The sequence below is a fragment of the Acanthaster planci genome, linkage group LG14 (genome assembly GCF_054643075.1).
Source record: "Acanthaster planci isolate LZ-2023a linkage group LG14, COTS_SCS, whole genome shotgun sequence".
Classification (NCBI taxonomy): Eukaryota; Metazoa; Echinodermata; class Asteroidea; order Valvatida; family Acanthasteridae; genus Acanthaster; species Acanthaster planci.
Genome location: NC_141790.1, coordinates 11,143,471 through 11,162,594, shown reverse-complemented (window position 1 = coordinate 11,162,594; position 19,124 = coordinate 11,143,471). Strand labels below are relative to the sequence as shown.

The following is a 19,124-nucleotide window of genomic DNA, read 5'->3' as shown; positions in this document are numbered from 1 at the left end:
CACACTTAGGGCAAGGCACTTCCGCCTCACCTGCCTCTGTCCAGTGATGACTGAAAGGTGCTAAATGTACCTACATGCACCTGGCCACAACATGTGACCCGTGACGGACTATCATCTCTATCGTCTCCTCCATATAAGCATGAACGATCACTGTTCAAAAGAAAACAGAACTTCAAATCGTCTACGACTTTGGCATGGCACACTAGCTGAAGCTGAACTGCACTGTGCAACTCCAGGGTAAAAGAAAAACGTCACTTAATACTCAAGAAAACGGTGTCAGCGGCTTGTCTATCGGCAAGTCCCACTCTGGAGACCTACTAAATTAAAGCGCCCTGCTCAGCAGTCCACACACGTCTTCAACGCTGAAATACCTCAGTTACCTCAGCTGCTGAAAAATAAACACCGCTTCTCCCCAGACATCCAACTTGCGGCCAAAACAAATCTCACTTCACCCATTTTCCGGGCTCCTCAAGAGGAGACCTTCAAACATCAACCCTTATAGTTCCCCCAAACACTGCTAGAATCCATTTTCATCTCAACTTACAATTTTATTTGTGGCTTCGAGGGAGTAAAAAAACACGCTTGTTCTCACTCTTGCAAGGGTCAAAATAACATACACGTACATGTACAAAACTGACTCTCCCAAGTTTAAGCTCAAAAATAGTTTTCTCTTTTAAATTATCTCTCAAATAAAAGTTTACATTCCATCTTGGTTTGTATGTGTAGCCGGCACAGAAAAAATATATCAGTTCTGTCATAAACTTTGTGCACATTTCTTATCAACGAAAAATAATTCTGAGCTCATCAAGTTTGGTACCAATGTAAAAATATAAGTCGGACAAATTTAGAACTGACAGAAAAAAAATGTTTTACAAATCCAAGTGGATTCTAACCCACTACCATGATGCATGCACTACCAGTAAGTTGACCAGTAATATTTTCAGTCATGTGATTTTTGACAGTCAGCGTTCAAGTTACACAGATGTGCGCGGAAGCGCATGCACCTTCGAAACCTCCCAACATTCATGCGTTCATAAAACTTCAAAAAATACCCAGATTCAAAAATGCATGTGCCTCCACGAACACACGGTATGCTTCCTGAAATGCCCTTGTCCATCATGTTGTGTCATGTGAAAAACCTCTATTGGGACATTTCTGACAAATTTGCAGGAACAAGAAACAGTGCAAAGCAAACCTACAAATCTGCACTCAGTAGTAAATGAAAGAACACCATGCAAATTAGTTGGCCCCTGTGCCACAAAAAAACCAATCTCCGCCCCCTCACCAGCAGAGTGCTTTCTCTGAGATGGGCTGGGGAGATTTCTTCTGTGCACCTGGTGACGATTCATTTGTCGCTAATTTGATGTCTATCGTCCTTTGCATCTGAGTGGCAATTTTGACGAGAGGCTACAATATACCAGGCGTCACTGCCCACAAGTATGGAAGGCACTTGTTTTGATGGCTAAATCTGAACAGGGAATTGCTAACAGGAATGGACATCACTTGAGTTGGTTTGCGTCAGCCATGTTTGTGTTTATAACGGTATTTGATATAACATGTTTCATCATTTTGTGTCAGTATTTATTCCAGTGTTGGTTGTATGAGGGAGGGTTTACAGTAACATGCTGCACATCTCGTCAAAGTAAGCACTCCTTCAATTGTATAAGCACAATTTGTCATTGTCATTCAGGGGTACCCATTTATACTCCTGGAGGGAGCTGGTAACATTAAGCAAGGTTTTTTTCATGCTTAAGCAAATTCTGTGCTTAAACACCTCTATGAAATTGGCCCCTGATACTCCCTCGATTGTATGAGCACAATTTGTCATTGTCATTCAGGGGTACCCATTTATACTCAAGGATGGAGAACGGCAATTGTCCTAAAGTGTCCTAAAGGACACAAAACTATGATGATCACAGAAACCTTCCAAAAGCCCACACACATGAGCCAGGTACCCCACGGCCAGATGGCATAACTACAGCAATCCTCAACAATTAAACTGCAAATCTTTCAGCCATGCTCAATGCGACACACTCACCTCCAACATAGGTCCGCAACTCGTAGTCCACGCCACAGGGCTTGCCTTCTCTGTCTTCAGGCGATGGCTGTAGTGTGACGGAGGCTGGTGAGTTCTCTGGCAACTGTGGGTTTCAAAGAATACAAATCAGGCTGGCAAATATATGCCAGAAATAAAAAAGGTTGCTTAAGGGTGGCCTAACTGCCAGAAAATGTTCTCCCGGGTCTTCTTCCAGTGGTGACACTGGTTTGAATTCACTCAGTCGTTCTACTTTCCAGTGAGTAATTGGGTTAAAAGAGACTATTCCTTGTTACAGCAATTTTCAAAATGATTATCTGGGCTTTTCTATCAAAACTTTTAAAAATGTACACCAAGTTTTTCTCTATTCTTCTCCCAATTCACAGCTTGAACCTGTTTCATCTACAGGGCGTCTTGGAGGCAGGAGGTGAAGGGGAGAGGGTTGGCAAGGGGAGAGGGTTGGCAAGGGGAGAGGGTTGGCAAGGGGAGAGGGTTGGCAAGGGGAGAGGGTTGGCAAGGGGAGAGGGTTGGCAAGGGGAGAGGGTTGGCAAGGGGAGAGGGGTTGGCAAGGGGAGAGGGTTGGCAAGGGGAGAGGGTTGGCAAGGGGAGAGGGTTGGCAAGGGGAGAGGGTTGGCAAGGGGAGAGGGTTGGCAAGGGGAGAGGGTTGGCAAGGGGAGAGGGTTGGCAAGGGGAGAGGGTTGGCAAGGGGAGAGGGTTGGCAAGGGGAGAGGGGTTGGCAAGGGGAGAGGGTTGGCAAGGGGAGAGGGTTGGCAAGGGGAGAGGGTTGGCAAGGGGAGAGGGTTGGCAAGGGGAGAGGGGTTGGGGTGCTGAGGGTGGGGGGACCAGGGGTTAAGGTGGGGGCTACAATAGTGGGCGGAAAGTTGGGGTGGGATTTGTATACGTAGAGGGGAGGATTTGGGAACGTGAGAAGGATGTCGGCACTGGGGTGAAGGGGCTGAGCTGGGGAGAGGTAGGGGAAGTCGACCATCGAAGAGGGGGGGCTTTTTTCTTTTACCTGAAAGACGAACGGGTATGCATTGCTTCCAAGCTTCTTGATGAGCCTCTCCTGTAGACGAGTCAATGGTTTCTGCTCCTCAGGGATGGGAGGGTACACCTGAGGAAATGACCACAAGCAAACAAACCAGCAGAGGGTTATTGGCTCTGCGCAACTACCATAGAGGAATGTGTTTCTCTTTATTTCTTTTTAAGAATTCAAATACTGAAAATGAAGTAGCTAACTGTAGGAGGCTTGCATCAGCATCACAAAGGTAACGCATCCGTTTTGAGTGTTCAGAGGGTGCTTCTTAAGGACGGAGCAAACCTGTCCAGACCTCAAGCCCATCTTCTTGCTTTCCCTTGGTGTCAGATATTCCGCAGTCTGTTTCTTCTCCAGACCGACTAAACCTACCTGCATGGACGCCAGGTAGAGGTCCTTGCGGAACGTGAGCCCCAGCACATCCAAGTCCTCCCGTCCGTAGCGGAACGCCGCCAGGACGTGCACAAACACCTTGCGATTCTTCACATATTCCGTGTCCACCAAGACGACACCATCTGACAAAGACAAGGGTGAACGGTCAAACTCAGGTGAGCCACACGGCAACTTGGTACACAGATGGGGTGTGTCATTCCTGCTGGCGGTGGTCTAATCCACAGCAATGGAATTACATTTATGGAAATAGCGAAGAACAGGGTTCAATTCCATAGTGACCCTTGTAAGCAGCATTGTAAGCAGAGAAACCTTGTAGATTTTACATGAAAGTGTATTTCAGGGTCTAGCCATGTTTATAAAGACTCAGGTGAAGACTTTGTGCTGTTGGGGTCATGCCTATTGTCTCAGGTCCTGTAAGCACAGAACTGTGCATTAGGCAGGATCTTAAAATAGGCTCAAGTTCTGTTCATACATGTTTTTGTACAGTAAGCAGATTTCCAAGGGCTGCTGAGAATTAAGGTGCACCCCCTTAATTACAGTGCACTCCACGAATGTTGAGTGTGCTTTATCCTGGTGATTTTATCCACTGCACCCAGAATATACATGTACACCTGTACATTTGAGCAGGGAATTCAGTGCAGGTGGATTCAATGGTCTGTGGTGGATTACTGTTTATTTGGGGGTTAGCCTGTGAGTAAATAAGCACTCAATCCTCTAAAGAACTAGTATTTATGTTTCATGCAAGGGAAAATGTGGCAAAAGTTATCACACTTTGTCTCCAGATCTCTTAACCTGTTTTCCAGATGAAAACAGTCACAGTAAAAACTGTGCAATGACCTTTGAGGCTGGCGGACAGGCTGACACATTAAAATAGAAATTATTGATTTCTCCGGGGGAAAAAAAACGGTTTCTGGGTATGAGGAAACTTAATGAGATGAAAGGATATCATGGCCAGTGCATCAGTCTGTTGATAAAAGGCATCCAACGGTAACGGTTGCTTGCCTACCATGAATACATAAATGTGTGTTAATCATCCGTAGAATTCTGGCGGCTGCGATGCCTAAGACGTGCTCCATCAACTCAGAATCCAATTTTTGTCAACGGCAAAAATGGTCGGGGAGAAACTTACCCGCGACTGCAACATCTGTTATCATTTAACGCATCTGAACGCTGAAACTTTAAATCAGACCCGGTGCTAAGACGGGATAGCCTCAATACAGACCTTACTTTGAACAAACTGGACAGGAAACGTTTTATTGTTTGATACTGGTCTTCATTTTTGGCAGTAGAAAGCACAAGTTTTTTATAGTTTGATTGGAGAAAAAATGTCGGATAAGCATTTACGGCAAATTTTGTTGTATTTGTAGGTCGCATGCACATCTCCATTCACTGCTCCAATCTCTTAACCACTCGACGCTGTAAACACTTATGTTCCTCATCTGTTCCTCATTTTGGGTGTCCTTTTTTTTTTCATTTCCGCGTTTAACGTGTTAACGCGTCGTGCTTGGTAGGGTCAAAGTGCAATTGCAAGGCTGACGAACTTGCAGGTAAGAAAAACCCGCCCCCAGCAGCTTTTCCAGGTAAGAAAATCTGACATTAACATGCGCTGAGGTTGGGTTCAGCTGCAGTTAGAATTCGAATTTCTTTTTTAAGAAATGAGTCAAAGTTTTCGCATGTGTAATGCAGGAGTCATCCGCATCGCTGATTGATCAATACAGATAAAAATGCGTACCCCGTAGACGTTTAATCCCGGTACAGCCAGTCCAGCGCCTGAAAAGCTTTCTGTCAATTTATCCAGCTCTCTTGGCAGCTGCGGCAAAGCAGCCAGATTCACGGGGGGGGGAGAAAAAAAATTTAATTTGCACAATATTGCTCAATTTCCCCGCCGTGCTGTCGCTGTTGTCGGGATAAGGCCAGACCCAGCACTTCAAAAGCTGGTCATGTTTGCAGACCCATCAAGGGACAGCCCCCTCCCCCTCCTCCCCCAAAAAAATTATCAAGTACATGTATTACTCCGTAGCGAGTAGATGAGATGCAAATATGCTGGTAGCCAATATGCAGCAGGCACCATGATTAAATATGCAGATTTGCTATTGTATTTATGTACATGTGAATCAGTTTGCATGTGGGTCGTTCTGTAAATTAGGGGTCCAATTTTTTGGTGAGTCCCCGTGACATCTGACATTTGATTTTGTAAGTTCAGAACACTTTCTCTAATTTCCAAGAGTGGTAAATTAATGCAAATTACCTGCCAAACAAATAGAAACACTGATGGTTTGAAATCAATTTCAGTGATATTTCCACGTCAAATTACGCAGGTCAGGTGCAACAGGGACACATTCGGACCCTGAATTTATCGAATGACCTACCTAGCCCAAAAAAAAAAAATCAAGAGCTCAAGCCTAAAAATGCTGGTAGCCAATAAGCATGTACACATGTATGCACATTTCTGTTGTATTTATGTAAATTGATACGCACAGAGAATAACGCAAATCACCCACTGGCACGTACGAAGTACCATATATATGCTCCCAAGTGCAAATAGTATGCAGAATAAGAAAAGTACATGTTTATACAATAAAAATGCACATAATTCATCAAGATGAAAAGAAATAACATGGAAGTGTAATTTGTAAATGTGACTGGCTCTAGAAAAAAAGGTCATAAGTCGCCAGGTTCAGGTTTTTGAGTTTTCTGTACGTCAAAAGCTACAATTTGATATATGAATGACCCCAGTTATACGCTGCTTTCTGGAGACATACAGACATTTGTATATCCACATTTTCGGATTCAATAAAAGCACTTTTTGAGAAAAAGCTCATGAAGTGCAGCACTTACAAACACAATGCTATGTAGATGTATAAAATTTTTCATTTTTATTCATCAGTATCCATATTTGCAGTCACAAATTCTGAAAATGTAAATATTATCGTTAGAAAGCTATTGAAGGAAAAACACAAAAAAATCACATTTTTGAAGAATTTTTGCCTTCCTCAAATCTGCCCCAAGCTGAAATGCACCCCCAATCGGTAAAAGAAAGACAGGTGGTTACAAGTGGGTTCTTACAAGCATTCTGCGTGTACGCAAAGACCATACATGCCGGAACAAATTAAGTACGCGTATTCAGCGTGCTCCACGTCAAATACACATATACTTGCGCACCTCATGGCGCGCCTAAGAGGTGAGTACCAAAAAAAAAAGCCCTCTTTTGCTCTGCTCAGAGCGGATAGAATAGGCCATTACGTGTTTCGGCACTGCGCGACCCTCTTTTGCAGAGCGAGTCACAAATGAGTGTGAACATGCAAAAAAGCCATGCTGTACTGTAAAGTGACTTATTCAATATTCACTGCGACAAGGTTCCCACGGAAAGCTGAGGACCAAAATTCCAGGACTATTTCAAGACTTTCGAGGACTAAAGAAAAGTCATTTGACATTATAAACTAGAAGACAGCCACAGCCACAGCCACAATTTAGACGGAAAAGGATTATTCCGTTATCATATGCACAGCGGCCCATCAAAAATAACTCTTGCATGATCTGGATTTCCATGACTTTTCCAGAACTGTTTTCCTCTGACAGGATGCCAGGACATCGTATTTCCTTTTCAAAAATTTCCATGATTTTTTCATGACTTTCCATGACAACTTTTATCTCCGTGATTTTGTAAAGGATTTTTCTGTGACTATCATTATTATTTACATATCTATGCACTCTTACTGACAATATGCAAATGAGCTTACCTATGGGGTCAATTTGTATCATGTGGTCCAAGAAGTCTCGCTTTCCCAGGTACGTTGTAATCTGTGGGTAGAAAGGGCAGACAGTACAAATGAATGTCTATATGAATGAATGCTATACGACGACATCCAAATCAATGCTGAGTCCCATCGGCATGTGCAATGATTCCTGCAACCCTTAACGGGGACCCCGACAGGAAGAAAGTCTCTAAATCGATAGAGAGACCGTCTGTCTTTATGGCTGAAAAACAACTCCGTGCAGCCGGGAAGATCATACAACACACTACAGCCATGTCAACATGGACTAAGCAACTCAGTAAAAATAAACTCATTAAACCCATGCAACATTCTCCATTCTTTTTCCTTCACAGCGATGACATTTCCATATCTCTAATAAATGTGTGTGGCTCAAACTCTCGCACCAACACGTGTGGGTCTATCAATAAACTAAAATTACATTCACACGCCTGTACTTGTCTAGTCCGGGGCAACTTAATCAGCAACGGAGTTTAGTACTTGTTATCAACCCAGGCAACTGTCACCAAACTTTACAGTCAGAAGAGCAGATTGCATTTTTTCTGTTTCAGTGACTTAATCAATGAATCTGACCCATCCCGTGTCTGCATCTACCATCTACTGCTCTGATGAGCATTATTCTAATTATCGTTACTCCGTATTTGTTTTGTTTGCACACTGAGGCTGAATTCGGGCGGCTTGTTCTCGTATGTTCACGAACACCTCGATTTGTTGTTCATGGGTCAGCCGCTCGAACACCGTGAACGTACAAACGTGTTGTCGCTGGAAGTTAGTCGAGGGTTAATGTTTAGATAACTGGGCCGAATTCTTTTCTATCTAAAGAGAAGCATTCATTTCTGTGTTATGGAAAATTATGAATGTTAATTTTGTAATTAATTCCGATTGTCTCAGCCTTTCTCAGGCTTTTTAAGCCATCTCGTTACTATAAGCGGCTGTTCATAAATCAAAATCCCACAAGTTTTTCCGTGTGTTCCAGTAAAACCCTGACGAAGAGGCGCTGTGTGATCCTGTTCCAAGAACAGTGTTCTTGTGCCGTGTTCTCGCTGTTCGAGCGCGAGAACAAGAAACCTGAAAGTGTGATTTTTCTTATTTCCGAGGTCTTGTGCATATCAGGCCTTCTATGCTCCGTAAGAAAATTGCCGTAGCAAGAGGGAGCTCTTCAGTGATGTGGAGCTGTACACCACAAACTTCCTCCTCTACAGCATTTATTCACGGGCAGATATAACCTCACAAAATCTATCTATCCATAAAGTTACATTTTTTATTAATCGCCCTACGCTATCAATTAGGAAGGACAAAAACCTCGCCTCTCATGCACTTCCAGTGACAGTGCTCACACAGTTCAAGACATTACAGCACTCAAGCGGTCAATCTTTGTTGTTGACACAGACATTCTGAGAGAGTAGGTAAATTTGCCGAGCTGGGCTAATGCGTAATTAACTGTTAAACGCTCTCTCTCGCGGTATTTACATTTTTAATGGCCTGCTGGTTAAAAAAAAAAGAAAATGAACTTGTCACAACCGCAAAAAAGAGCAAACTCACAATGCATGTTTGTGGTTCTGTTTTAATCTTACCAAAAGCAGGGCAAATTCCAAGGGTCTAACAGCTAAAATCTAATTTTAGCATTTGCCGATCCCTCAACACTGTCCCTCTGTGCTCAATTTGCCCAAAGTACCGGCATAAACAAGCCTTAGGATGGTTACGGTCCTTGATTATTTTGTTCGCCACGCCCCTAACACCTCTCCATCCTTACGATCACTCTTTTTTTCCCCAGTGTACTGGTCCACGACAGAACATCCGAACTAACGGGAAAAATCATGTTGAGATAACCGTGCTTACATGTACATGTACATGCATACAGAAATCCCTGATTAAAAGAGTGACATTATCTACTAAGGCAAACCATAACAAGCAACGTGTACATGTACATGTACATGTATGTACACCTGCTTCAAAATTGACAGCAACATAAAAAAATGGGCCCGAGTCGTCCACACGGCCTGTCATTTCCTAATCTTTCCCAACTCAATACATGGCTGTGCACGTAGGACCCACAAGAAATCGTCCCAGTCATTCCTTTTAACCGTCCTTCTCCCATTACAGCCTCCCTTATTTCATTTCCGGTTCTGGCCGACCACTGCAACTTTAAAGCCACTTGTTTGCGCTCCCTTCCCTTCCTCCCCCCCCCCACTTTTTTTTTTTTCCGTTCCACACCGCTGGCCTAAGGCCCTCATTCTACCAGCAGACGGCGCTGAAGACCTACATGTAAAAACCTCCATTTGCCAGTCTGGCGCGCCAAAGAGATCAAATTGCATCCAGGAGGAGGCCTCCTACAAGGCTGTCTTTTGTCGTCGGAAAATTTCTGCCCCACCCCCCCTTTCCCAGGGGTGGATCTCCAAACGCATTCTGCCATATTTTTTAACTCACTGCATAATTATTATCCTTATTACTATACATACATGCAAATGCCTCGGAGAATTCAACCGTCCAGACCACTGCAGCAACAAAATAACGCACATCTTTATAAATTATGTCCAATACAGATGAAAAATATCCACATCACAATACCTTGAAACAAATTATTTCAAAGGCAGACCGTTTATCAGTTTTGCAGACAAAACAAATGTTGGCTTTTACTGTCTAGATACACTTGTAATACCCAATCATAGAGACAGTCCAATCCATCATGGCCTTCATGTCCTAGTATATGAGTGCAGCGGAGTCATCTACCCCGTACATGTAAATGGATCAGTCTGTTATGTCCCCTATCAACAAGGATAATTTCAAGTGGTTTCAAATAACCTAGCGACAGTTAATTGTGCTACAATCTAACTGCTTAACTTGCAGAGTGAAATCCCACTTGTTTGGGGTCATGTTGGCCAAAGATACACCTTGATGAACATGAATAAACTGAAATTCATGACTGCTGGACGTAGTCATTTCATGACTGCAACTGAAGGTACCAGTCAGCTATCCCATCTGCTTAAATGTGACACAAAGTACATGCCGGCTCATGTCACATCGACTGGGAATAAAAGTTTCACTTCAAAGGTTGATTTCCTTCACCCTTTAATTGATTTCTAGACATACATCTTGGAAATTACCAGGATCAGGATGTATAGGCCGACCTGACAGCTTCAGTGCATGTTTTCTGAAAAATTATCTGAAAAGGGTGGAAGATGGTTCTACTGGATGTGGTCTCTCATCCATGATTGGAAAGTAAGAAATTTGAATCCAGCAACCGGCTTGCGTGGTGTTCTCAGGCAAGCAATTTTACCATCATTTTAGACCTCTTTGCCCAGCAGGGGATGTAAACCGTAGCCTGTAATGGGCTCATACGGCTAATCATTTTGATGTGAAGAAAGACTGCCCCTTTAACGAAGTCTGGTGTCCCATCAACTAATGAAGCCTTTCAATATCTTTACTGTCAGAGTCGCCAGGCGGTGCAAGGCAACAATGACAAATGCCAAGGGTGACTGATAGCTCTATGAATCTACCGTAATTTTTCTTTCACAGAGAAGGCTGCGCAGTTTTGGAGTAATCAGTGATGTGTAGAATATACGGCACAACCCCGCCTTAATTAGAAACGGGTGAAAACCAAGATGAAAAAGGTTGCAATTTCCGCAAACAAAATTTGATTACATTGTGAGCCATCAATCACTGATCCCACCCATAACCACACGTGCATGTACTGGTAGTCTGTAAGAAGACATACCGTATCAAATGAATGTAAATTACCGATGACAGATTCAACCATGAACAGTTGATACAACTTAATACGGTATAACTCAACCATTTTTAGTAAACACATTGAACAAGGAATGCTTTCCCTTTTGCACACCTGACTTCAATAAAGTACCTTTCGGTACATGCATAAGATTCAAAACAAAATTACACTGAGTAGCGTATGTCATTGATACCGATGGCACAGTACACTTTAGAGTCATATTACAAAACCAAATTAACTGTGTACTTCAAGAGACCTAACTTTATCTTGTTTCAAGGTGCAATCAACAATTGAAATCAAGATTAAGCAAGTATAATCTGCCGGGCTTAATTAATTTGTCGTAAGTGTGAATTCCGCGAATATTCTAAAAGAAGCACGACATGCTGCACGAAAAACAAGGAAAATAAAAAAAAACCTTGGACAGCAAGACAGGACATTTCTTTCACTTGAGCCTGGCCTGGGAGATCTCCGCAGTCAGCAGTTCTGAATGGCCGCGAGCAGAATTCACTTTAATGGACGCGTTATCTTGGACGCTGGAAGGCACTTGACGGGGCCTGCACACGCCGGACGTGTACGGCAATGAGGCCCATCACTGTGTGAAGCTGAAATTGACACTTGCACAGGTTGCAATATACATAAAGGCTCTCCGTAACAAAACCCAGAGCAGACCGTACACCTCAGCAGTTCTAGTAGTACGTGTATGCACATGTACCGGTACATCTGCATACATGTACAGTCCATGTTTCTGCATATATAAAATTTAATCCATTTAAGATCCCTCAAAAAGGGGTTCTCTCTTTACAAGGGTCTTCCTCAATATTACATGTACATAATGTTGCAGATTCTTAGCTGACATGTGTACTCATGCAATATGCAAATCAGTGAACGGGATGACTCCATAGGGTGCAGACTTTTTTAAAAGCATCCGTTGCCAAAAAACCATTACAATGAAACCATGAAATACTAATATTATGTACACCCATACACGTACAGTTTATCTTGCAAAATGTTAATGTCCTTCTGCTGTTTTTCATAATTTCATGCACGGCATCTTTTCATTTTTGATAAAAACATTTCAATTTTTTTTTCAAGTTCTTTTACGTTCTTACATTAGTTCTAGCATTACTCATGCAGGTTCACTTATGCAAGAGCGCCTTCGGTAATGACTTGAGCACATCATTTTTATTTTATCTTCTTTGCATTGCCACTGTCTATCCGTCATGTCCTTGAAACCAGCCACGTAACCATGGCAAAGTCCCTCTGGGCCGCAATGTTTGATGGCACTGTGGTGCCATCTCAACCAGCAATAACACAGAAGAAAAGTTACAGTAAAAAGAAAAATGATTCACGTATATCGGTACTGACATATTGAGGAAAATTTTACAAATTGGCAGCTAGTGGGATGACAAGTCACTTCCATTAGGGGCAATGCTTCTTTAATTTTTTAATACAAGTGGGGGAATGACAAAAACAGGTGTAATGTACAGTAATGGAAGGAAAAAAGCTAAAAAATATCCAAGGTCATTTTTTACACAGAATTACACAGTTGCACATTACAATCATTTGCTTGATCCTCAAGCATTTTCTAACATCTGAACATTCAACTGACAGAGCAAAAGTTACTGCTGAATCTTAAACATGTATCAGCATTCTTACATAATAAATTCATTCCAATTCCCTTACAACTAAATTGCACACACAGTAATGCATTAACCCTAACCCCCCAAGGGTTGCTAGGCACTAACCTTCCCCATTCACACAAAGTTAAAGTGCACAGAGGCTGTTGGACTTTGTTTTTCTGAGGTATGCCAAACCCCATGCAAAAGCCAGCTGTTATGGGCCTACCAGACCTATCCCCACAGAATTAAACACTTTACTACTGTTTAATTCTGTGTGGTTGGGGAAGGTTAGGGTTAATTAAGGTAGCTTTTCTATTATCCCAATCTGACTTTATTTCAAGTGCAAATTTATGTATCTCACTCAGTAAATGAGATAATCAACGTAAGTTGGAATTTGCCATCAAACAGGCCTATGCGATGATCTTTACTTGGGCACAGACATGCATATGGGTAATTCAAGAAAATGAGGGGTCCGACAGTGTGACATTTTCGTGTCCCTGTTACATCTGACCTTTGTTATTTGACATGGAAATATCACTGGAACTGATTTCAAACTATACTTGTTTGGCAGGTAACTTGCATCAATTCATTACTCTTGGAAATTAGAAAATGTGTTCTGAACTGAACTGAACATGTCAGATGTGACAGGGACAAACAAAAAATGGACCCCTAATTTCTGGAATCAACCGTACATATTGTGCACAAGCTTGTTGTGACGACAACTACAGTACACTATACAGTCACATGATCTTAGCCACAAAGCGTATCACTCCACACCAATGAAACTTCGTGTGTTGACAAATATGAGGCTGGGGCAAGAAGTATTGTGCAAATATTCAAATGACTCTGACTGGTCAAATTTGGTGGCATCTGGCTGTACTTACAGTGCGTGTTCCAATGTTTTTTGGACAGTTGAAATTTGCGGCCAAAATAATACCATCTGCAAGTGGTCAAGGAGACTGTCACTACTCTCATCCCCAGGGTATGGATGCAAAGATGCTATCAGTTTGTGTGCATTCTCATGAAAAGTGGTTACTCTTGCTGCATTTTTTTGAAGCGGGATATTCACGGGAAGGATATGGTGGCCAAGACCTGCAAATATTTACTTGGCCATTTCCTTATTAATATACAGTAGAAAAGGACTGACAACTGACCGGCATGAGCGCATTCTCATAAAAAGTGGTTACTCGCGAGGAGTTGTAAAATATATTACCCGCCCTACAAGTGGTAATACTCGTAGAGTATTCACTGTTTCCATAGTTACACAAAGACACATGTACTTTTTCCATGCTCATACTCATGGGAAATGTACTCAACCAAAAACTGTATCCTCAATCTGGCTCTAGTGAGTAGGTAAAACTCGCACCATTTATGATCATGAACTGATTCAGTTCTCCACTGTTTGCAAGCATAGCCTCATTCACCCTTCCTGAGCCTCCCGCTACATGTACACAAACACAGTATCTCAACTGTCCCAGGTACTTTGTCAACTGCCATCATTTCACAACCTTTGACTTTTCTGTCTCCTCCTCGCGGACCGCAGAAAGATCCCGGTAACACACACTAAACGAGCAAGACACGGCGGCCGCGCAAAGGCGGCGGCTTAATGAGGCCCCACACGCACGGAATACCCGGCAACTAAATTAGAAGCAGGCATACAGAGGGTATAGCGTTCAAGGTTACTCGCCGACTCTGCAAAATTAGCCAGAGAAAAGCTGTATGCATCACTGGCTGAGGATTCACTCCTAACAGGTGATGCAGGTTTTTTTGACCTTGCAAAACCAGTTGCAGACTACTCCACAATTAGGATATATTTGATGGACGGTAATTTAACCCTACAAGGCAAAAAAGCCTCAAGAAAGCAGCCGCAATCAAAACAAACGATTCACTTGCACCACATTTGCATTTTGGGTCATGCAGTAATCAAATTAATCACAATTTATGAACAAGTTGTGGAACACTTCCAAACTGAACACGTACATCCAGTGATGTGACTCGATGCAATGCTGCCAGTGAATCTGAATGAGGGTACCCGGAGGAAGGGGATTCCAACTGACCTTTCAAGCAAATGCAAACACTTCTTTTAACAAATTCAAACTGAACTATGAAAACACCGTTCGGTCCTCTTTGCTCAAAAGTCAGAGGTCAATCAACAACACAACAGCGAAATCCTGCTTTCGGGTGACATCTGCCAAGGTGTCACATTATTCATGCGGCAGCCCTACAACTACGTCAGCCAGAGACACTCAAAGAGACGTACTGCACATCGTTGCTACAGTACATGTACATGTATGTTAATTGCCTGGTGAGTCCTCTGAGATATGCTGAATGAGCACAGCAGGTGTTTCTACAGCTCCAACTGGCCGAGTTGTTTTGCAAACCAAAGCTGGAATCATTTGCAGGAGGAAAAAACAGGCCACAATATCATCTGCATACATGTACAGGTACACGTACAACAGAGTCTTTTGTGACTCCCAAGTGAGATTTTCCGAGTCCTGTATGGTATTCCAGGTGGAGAAACCATGAAGGATTACTGAAGCTCCTGACATATTGTTGAAATAGAACTATAGCGATGACAGTCATGGTATAAAGGGAACAGAGTTGCTGATTAACAATCGTCTCATCTGTTTTTAAATCCCCGCCGTACATGAGCATACAATATTTATACTGTCTACCTTGAGCAGAAGCACCCCTCATTGGTTGAAAAGAGCCATGTTGGTCGCGAGTGTTCCTTTTTCTGGTAGCGACACGATTAGACACGACTACAAGGCATACATTCATAGTAAACCAGAAAGTGCAGTTCCAACCAAAGGAGCCTCCGTTGCTACTGAAATTGCACCCTCTCTGGGTAAAGCTCAGGGCTCATAGGAACACAACAAGGGCTGAATTTGACCCATGGATGCAAAGTGTGGGACCCTGAAGAACCCTCGTCGGATGCTACCGGTACAAGGTAGCTACATCTTGTGTGAAAGAGGCTGCCAAAACATCTTGGGATTCCGCTCCGATTCAACACAGAAATTTGGGATGGTGCAAAACGGCGCGACCAACATTTACACATGTACTCATGATGCTCCTTCATCATTACAAATGTAGGGCTCCCACCCCCAGAAGTAACCAGTCTCCACCCCTTCCCCTCTCCCAACATCCGCACACAGTCTTAGACCCACACCACTGTTCCATGCAATAATTACCAAGTCTCAGATCTTCCCCTCAGTCACTCCATGAACAATTTTATTCAAGAAACGCACATTTGCCGTGAACTGCTTGCCGAAAGCCTCCCTCAGACCCAAAACTGATGTCCCATGTAACAGCGGAACGGTGCCCATACAACGTGCAAACAACTCGTCGAACTGATTAGCGGATGCGGGCTGGGGGAAAACTAGCAGGAGACGGCGAGCAGCTCGGGCCTGGGGATGAAGAATGCGCTCTTGAATATAATCATAATTAGCCCCGGTGGGATAATAACCACAGTGCAAATACAGCTCGTCCCATGCAAGGTATCTACTGGATGGCACCAACTGGATGGGATTGCCATGATCAGAATAAGGCCTGTGGAATTTCTTAGTAGCGAAGTGACAAAACCACATGAATTTTCATAGCTCAAGCTAGTAATTTTGTTAAAACAATTATAATATCAGTGTACCATCTTAATTAGATGTTACATTATGCCACTTTTTAATACAATCTCATATAAAAACTTGAACATCAATTCTTTATGTACATGTATTCCATATGACTGGAACAGAAACGATGTTACAATAACAAAGATACGTGTTCAGGTATCTTGGCATACAGCTCTTTTCTCGGCACTTTTCATGTACCTTAACTCCAACTAACAATGTAGTTCCTGGTAAACCCTAACAGCATCCATCCACCCAAACCTGAAACTGACCCTGTTGTGTTATATTTTGAAGGGCTCAAAATACACGGCCTGAAGATACAGTAGATATTCAGGCAGTAGCATCATGCCAGACTTCATCACAAGTCGATCGGTCATCTCGTCAAGTCGTAAACTATGGCCATGTCCGAAATGGGCTTCCAGAGCTACGGCTAGGTCTCTTGTCTACGCGTCTCCACGCATTTCCAATGGAACAAAGACCTAGACCTAGCTCTAGACAAGAGATTCGGATGCAGCCTATTCTTCTGAACTGTGACATAGCTCTCCTGCTCGTACCGTCCATTCCCTGTTGCCCTCTGGGGTACAAGTATGTATCACACTGTCACTCCTGCAATTGGACTTGTAATTGACTTGATCTTAGGGCTCACAATTTGTAGACTTCAAACAGACTCTGACCCGAGTTGGATTCACGACAAATGGCGACACCTCGCAATGCACAAACAGGAAACAATTTTTATTTTCAAATCACCAAAATGGCTCCTGCTTGTGTTGGCCTTAATCATTCCGTCTCCTGAACAAATTCACTTCGGAGGCTTGTCGGTGTGGATTTTTAGCTGTACCAACCCCCTGAAGCAACCTGGAAATCCTTCAGGGGAAAAAACGGGAGGAGGGGGGGAGGGAATTTCCCCAGGTCTTCTCAGAACAGTCCCTGGATCTGACAACAATTGGGGCCGCAGGGCCACGATGACGAAATGCACCGATCTGTAAATGCATCGGCACTACACCCAGTCCGGGCATTGATTTTCACCTGCCAACACTCAACATATCTGTATTCAGGAACCGTGCATGAGCAGCTGAATAACAGAACGGACTAGGATGCAGGACATCATTCAATCTCCCTTCCTCCAGGTACATGTACATGTACGTGCACCCCTGGACCAACCCCCGGCAAAGACATTGTGAATGTGCATCTTTTTTTCTTGCTGCTCTCGTGCAAAATCATCGTTATTCCGTGGACCTGTATGTAACGCGACCCTTCAGGTCACACTTTCCCGGCTTTTTTCATTCCTTTTTTTAACTCCCTGGCTTCCGTCTCGCATCAGTTAACCGGGCTTCAGGCTTCAGACACAGCGCAGTGGATGTTTTCTCCCCTATTTTCCTCCAACACCTTTTTTAATCAAGCGGTACTGCAGAGCTGGAGAATGCCGCACTATCTCGAAATTGGTCAACTCTTGTTTTCATGGTAACTCCCTCCACTTGGAGGAATTGAGGTACTAGTATCACTTACCTGTTCATGATCAAAATCCAGTCTCTCAAAGCGATCACTTTTTCTGATACAGGGAAAAAGTGAGGCCTGCCGTATTTAATATCCAACATTAATAAGAGGGTCCGAGCAATTCTAAAATAGTAAGTATAACATACCCTTTTCATCTACGCCATTTTTTAAATATTAATTTCAATCATTTGTACTACATTTTTAATTAGCCTTTTCTTAAGTCTCTAGTGACTTGTCAATAATTAGTGTAGCATCTGTGACCCACTCAATATTTCGCCTTTAAATAGTTGAACACTCAGTTTTAATCAGCAGTGTTTTTAAGCAAATCTTTGAAGTTTGTTAATAATATGAACAATTTTTTGTGCTGTGATTTGTACCTTTTAATCTACAATTTAAAGGTGGACTCATTGTATTTTAAGTACTTTGGAACTAAAATACCCATTGTAAATTTGAATGTTTTCAGCCTATGGGCTGCTTTTAATTCAAATAAATAAACCATAATAATAATAATAATTTGTCAACACAACTACCTCAAATTCAGAAAACAGTACGCTGCTTCCAAAATGAACATTTTTAGGAAATGTTCTTAACACCATGCCAAATCAGGAAGGATGTGGTCATCAGGTCAAGCATTCAAAGAATGGTATCCAAACATTGGTCCATCCGCTTGAAATTCAATAGTCACTTGTCTAAAAAAAAATAAAAAAATTCAAAACAAGTTGATGAATGTCAAGTAAATTCTTGAACTTATTAAAACCTCCATTTATAAATAAATGTACAATATGTGCACGTGTCTTTCAGACTGCAAAACGTGTCAACAAAAGACACTGACAATATCAGTTTTTCGTAGGTGCGTAATTCCAGAAATAAGGGGTCCAAAAGTGTGACATTTTTGTGTCCCTGTTACATCTGACCTTTGTTATTTGACAGGGAAATATCACCAGAATTGATTTCAAACTATTACTATTTGTTTGGCAGGTAACTTGCATTAATTCATCACTCTTGGAAATTGGAAAATGCGTTCTGTACTTACAAAATCATGTCAGATGTGACAGGGACACACAAAAAAGTGGACCTTAATTTCTGGAACTACCCGCATATTCTTCTAATAGGTACACATGTATCTGATTCATACAGTAAATTTACATGTACGTGTATCACCATTATTAAGATGCCCAGCGTTCTTCACATGAATGGCCAGAACTACCATTATGGTCTGCCTTGCTGTGAAAATAACACAGTGCACTGTTTTACTTCAACATTGCTTCCCACTCCGAACAATTACAAAAATCCATAAAATCCACTTTGTACCTTGGGTAGCATAGCTCAACACACAATTAAGCTCAAATGATCTTACAGCTGTATTGTGTCTGCACTTTGAAACCAAATGACCAAACTTCATATGAGGTACAAAAACAAGCCAATTA

At 42.5% G+C, this 19,124-nt stretch overlaps 1 protein-coding gene across 5 annotated transcripts in view; it reads right to left on the bottom strand.

Moving 5' to 3' along the window:
• LOC110980951 (beta-arrestin-1-like) overlaps window positions 1-19,124 on the bottom strand; it is a 67,676-nt gene that overhangs the window by 18,764 nt on the left and 29,788 nt on the right. For all 5 annotated transcript variants that reach the window (XM_022238037.2, XM_087145412.1, XM_022238039.2 and 2 more), the window contains 4 exons: window positions 7,205-7,265; window positions 3,444-3,586; window positions 3,051-3,149; window positions 2,039-2,141 (listed from right to left, as the gene is read on the bottom strand). In XM_022238037.2, the coding sequence (XP_022093729.2) occupies window positions 2,039-2,141; window positions 3,051-3,149; window positions 3,444-3,586; window positions 7,205-7,265 (406 nt within the window). The remainder of the gene's footprint in view (window positions 1-2,038; window positions 2,142-3,050; window positions 3,150-3,443; window positions 3,587-7,204; window positions 7,266-19,124) is intronic.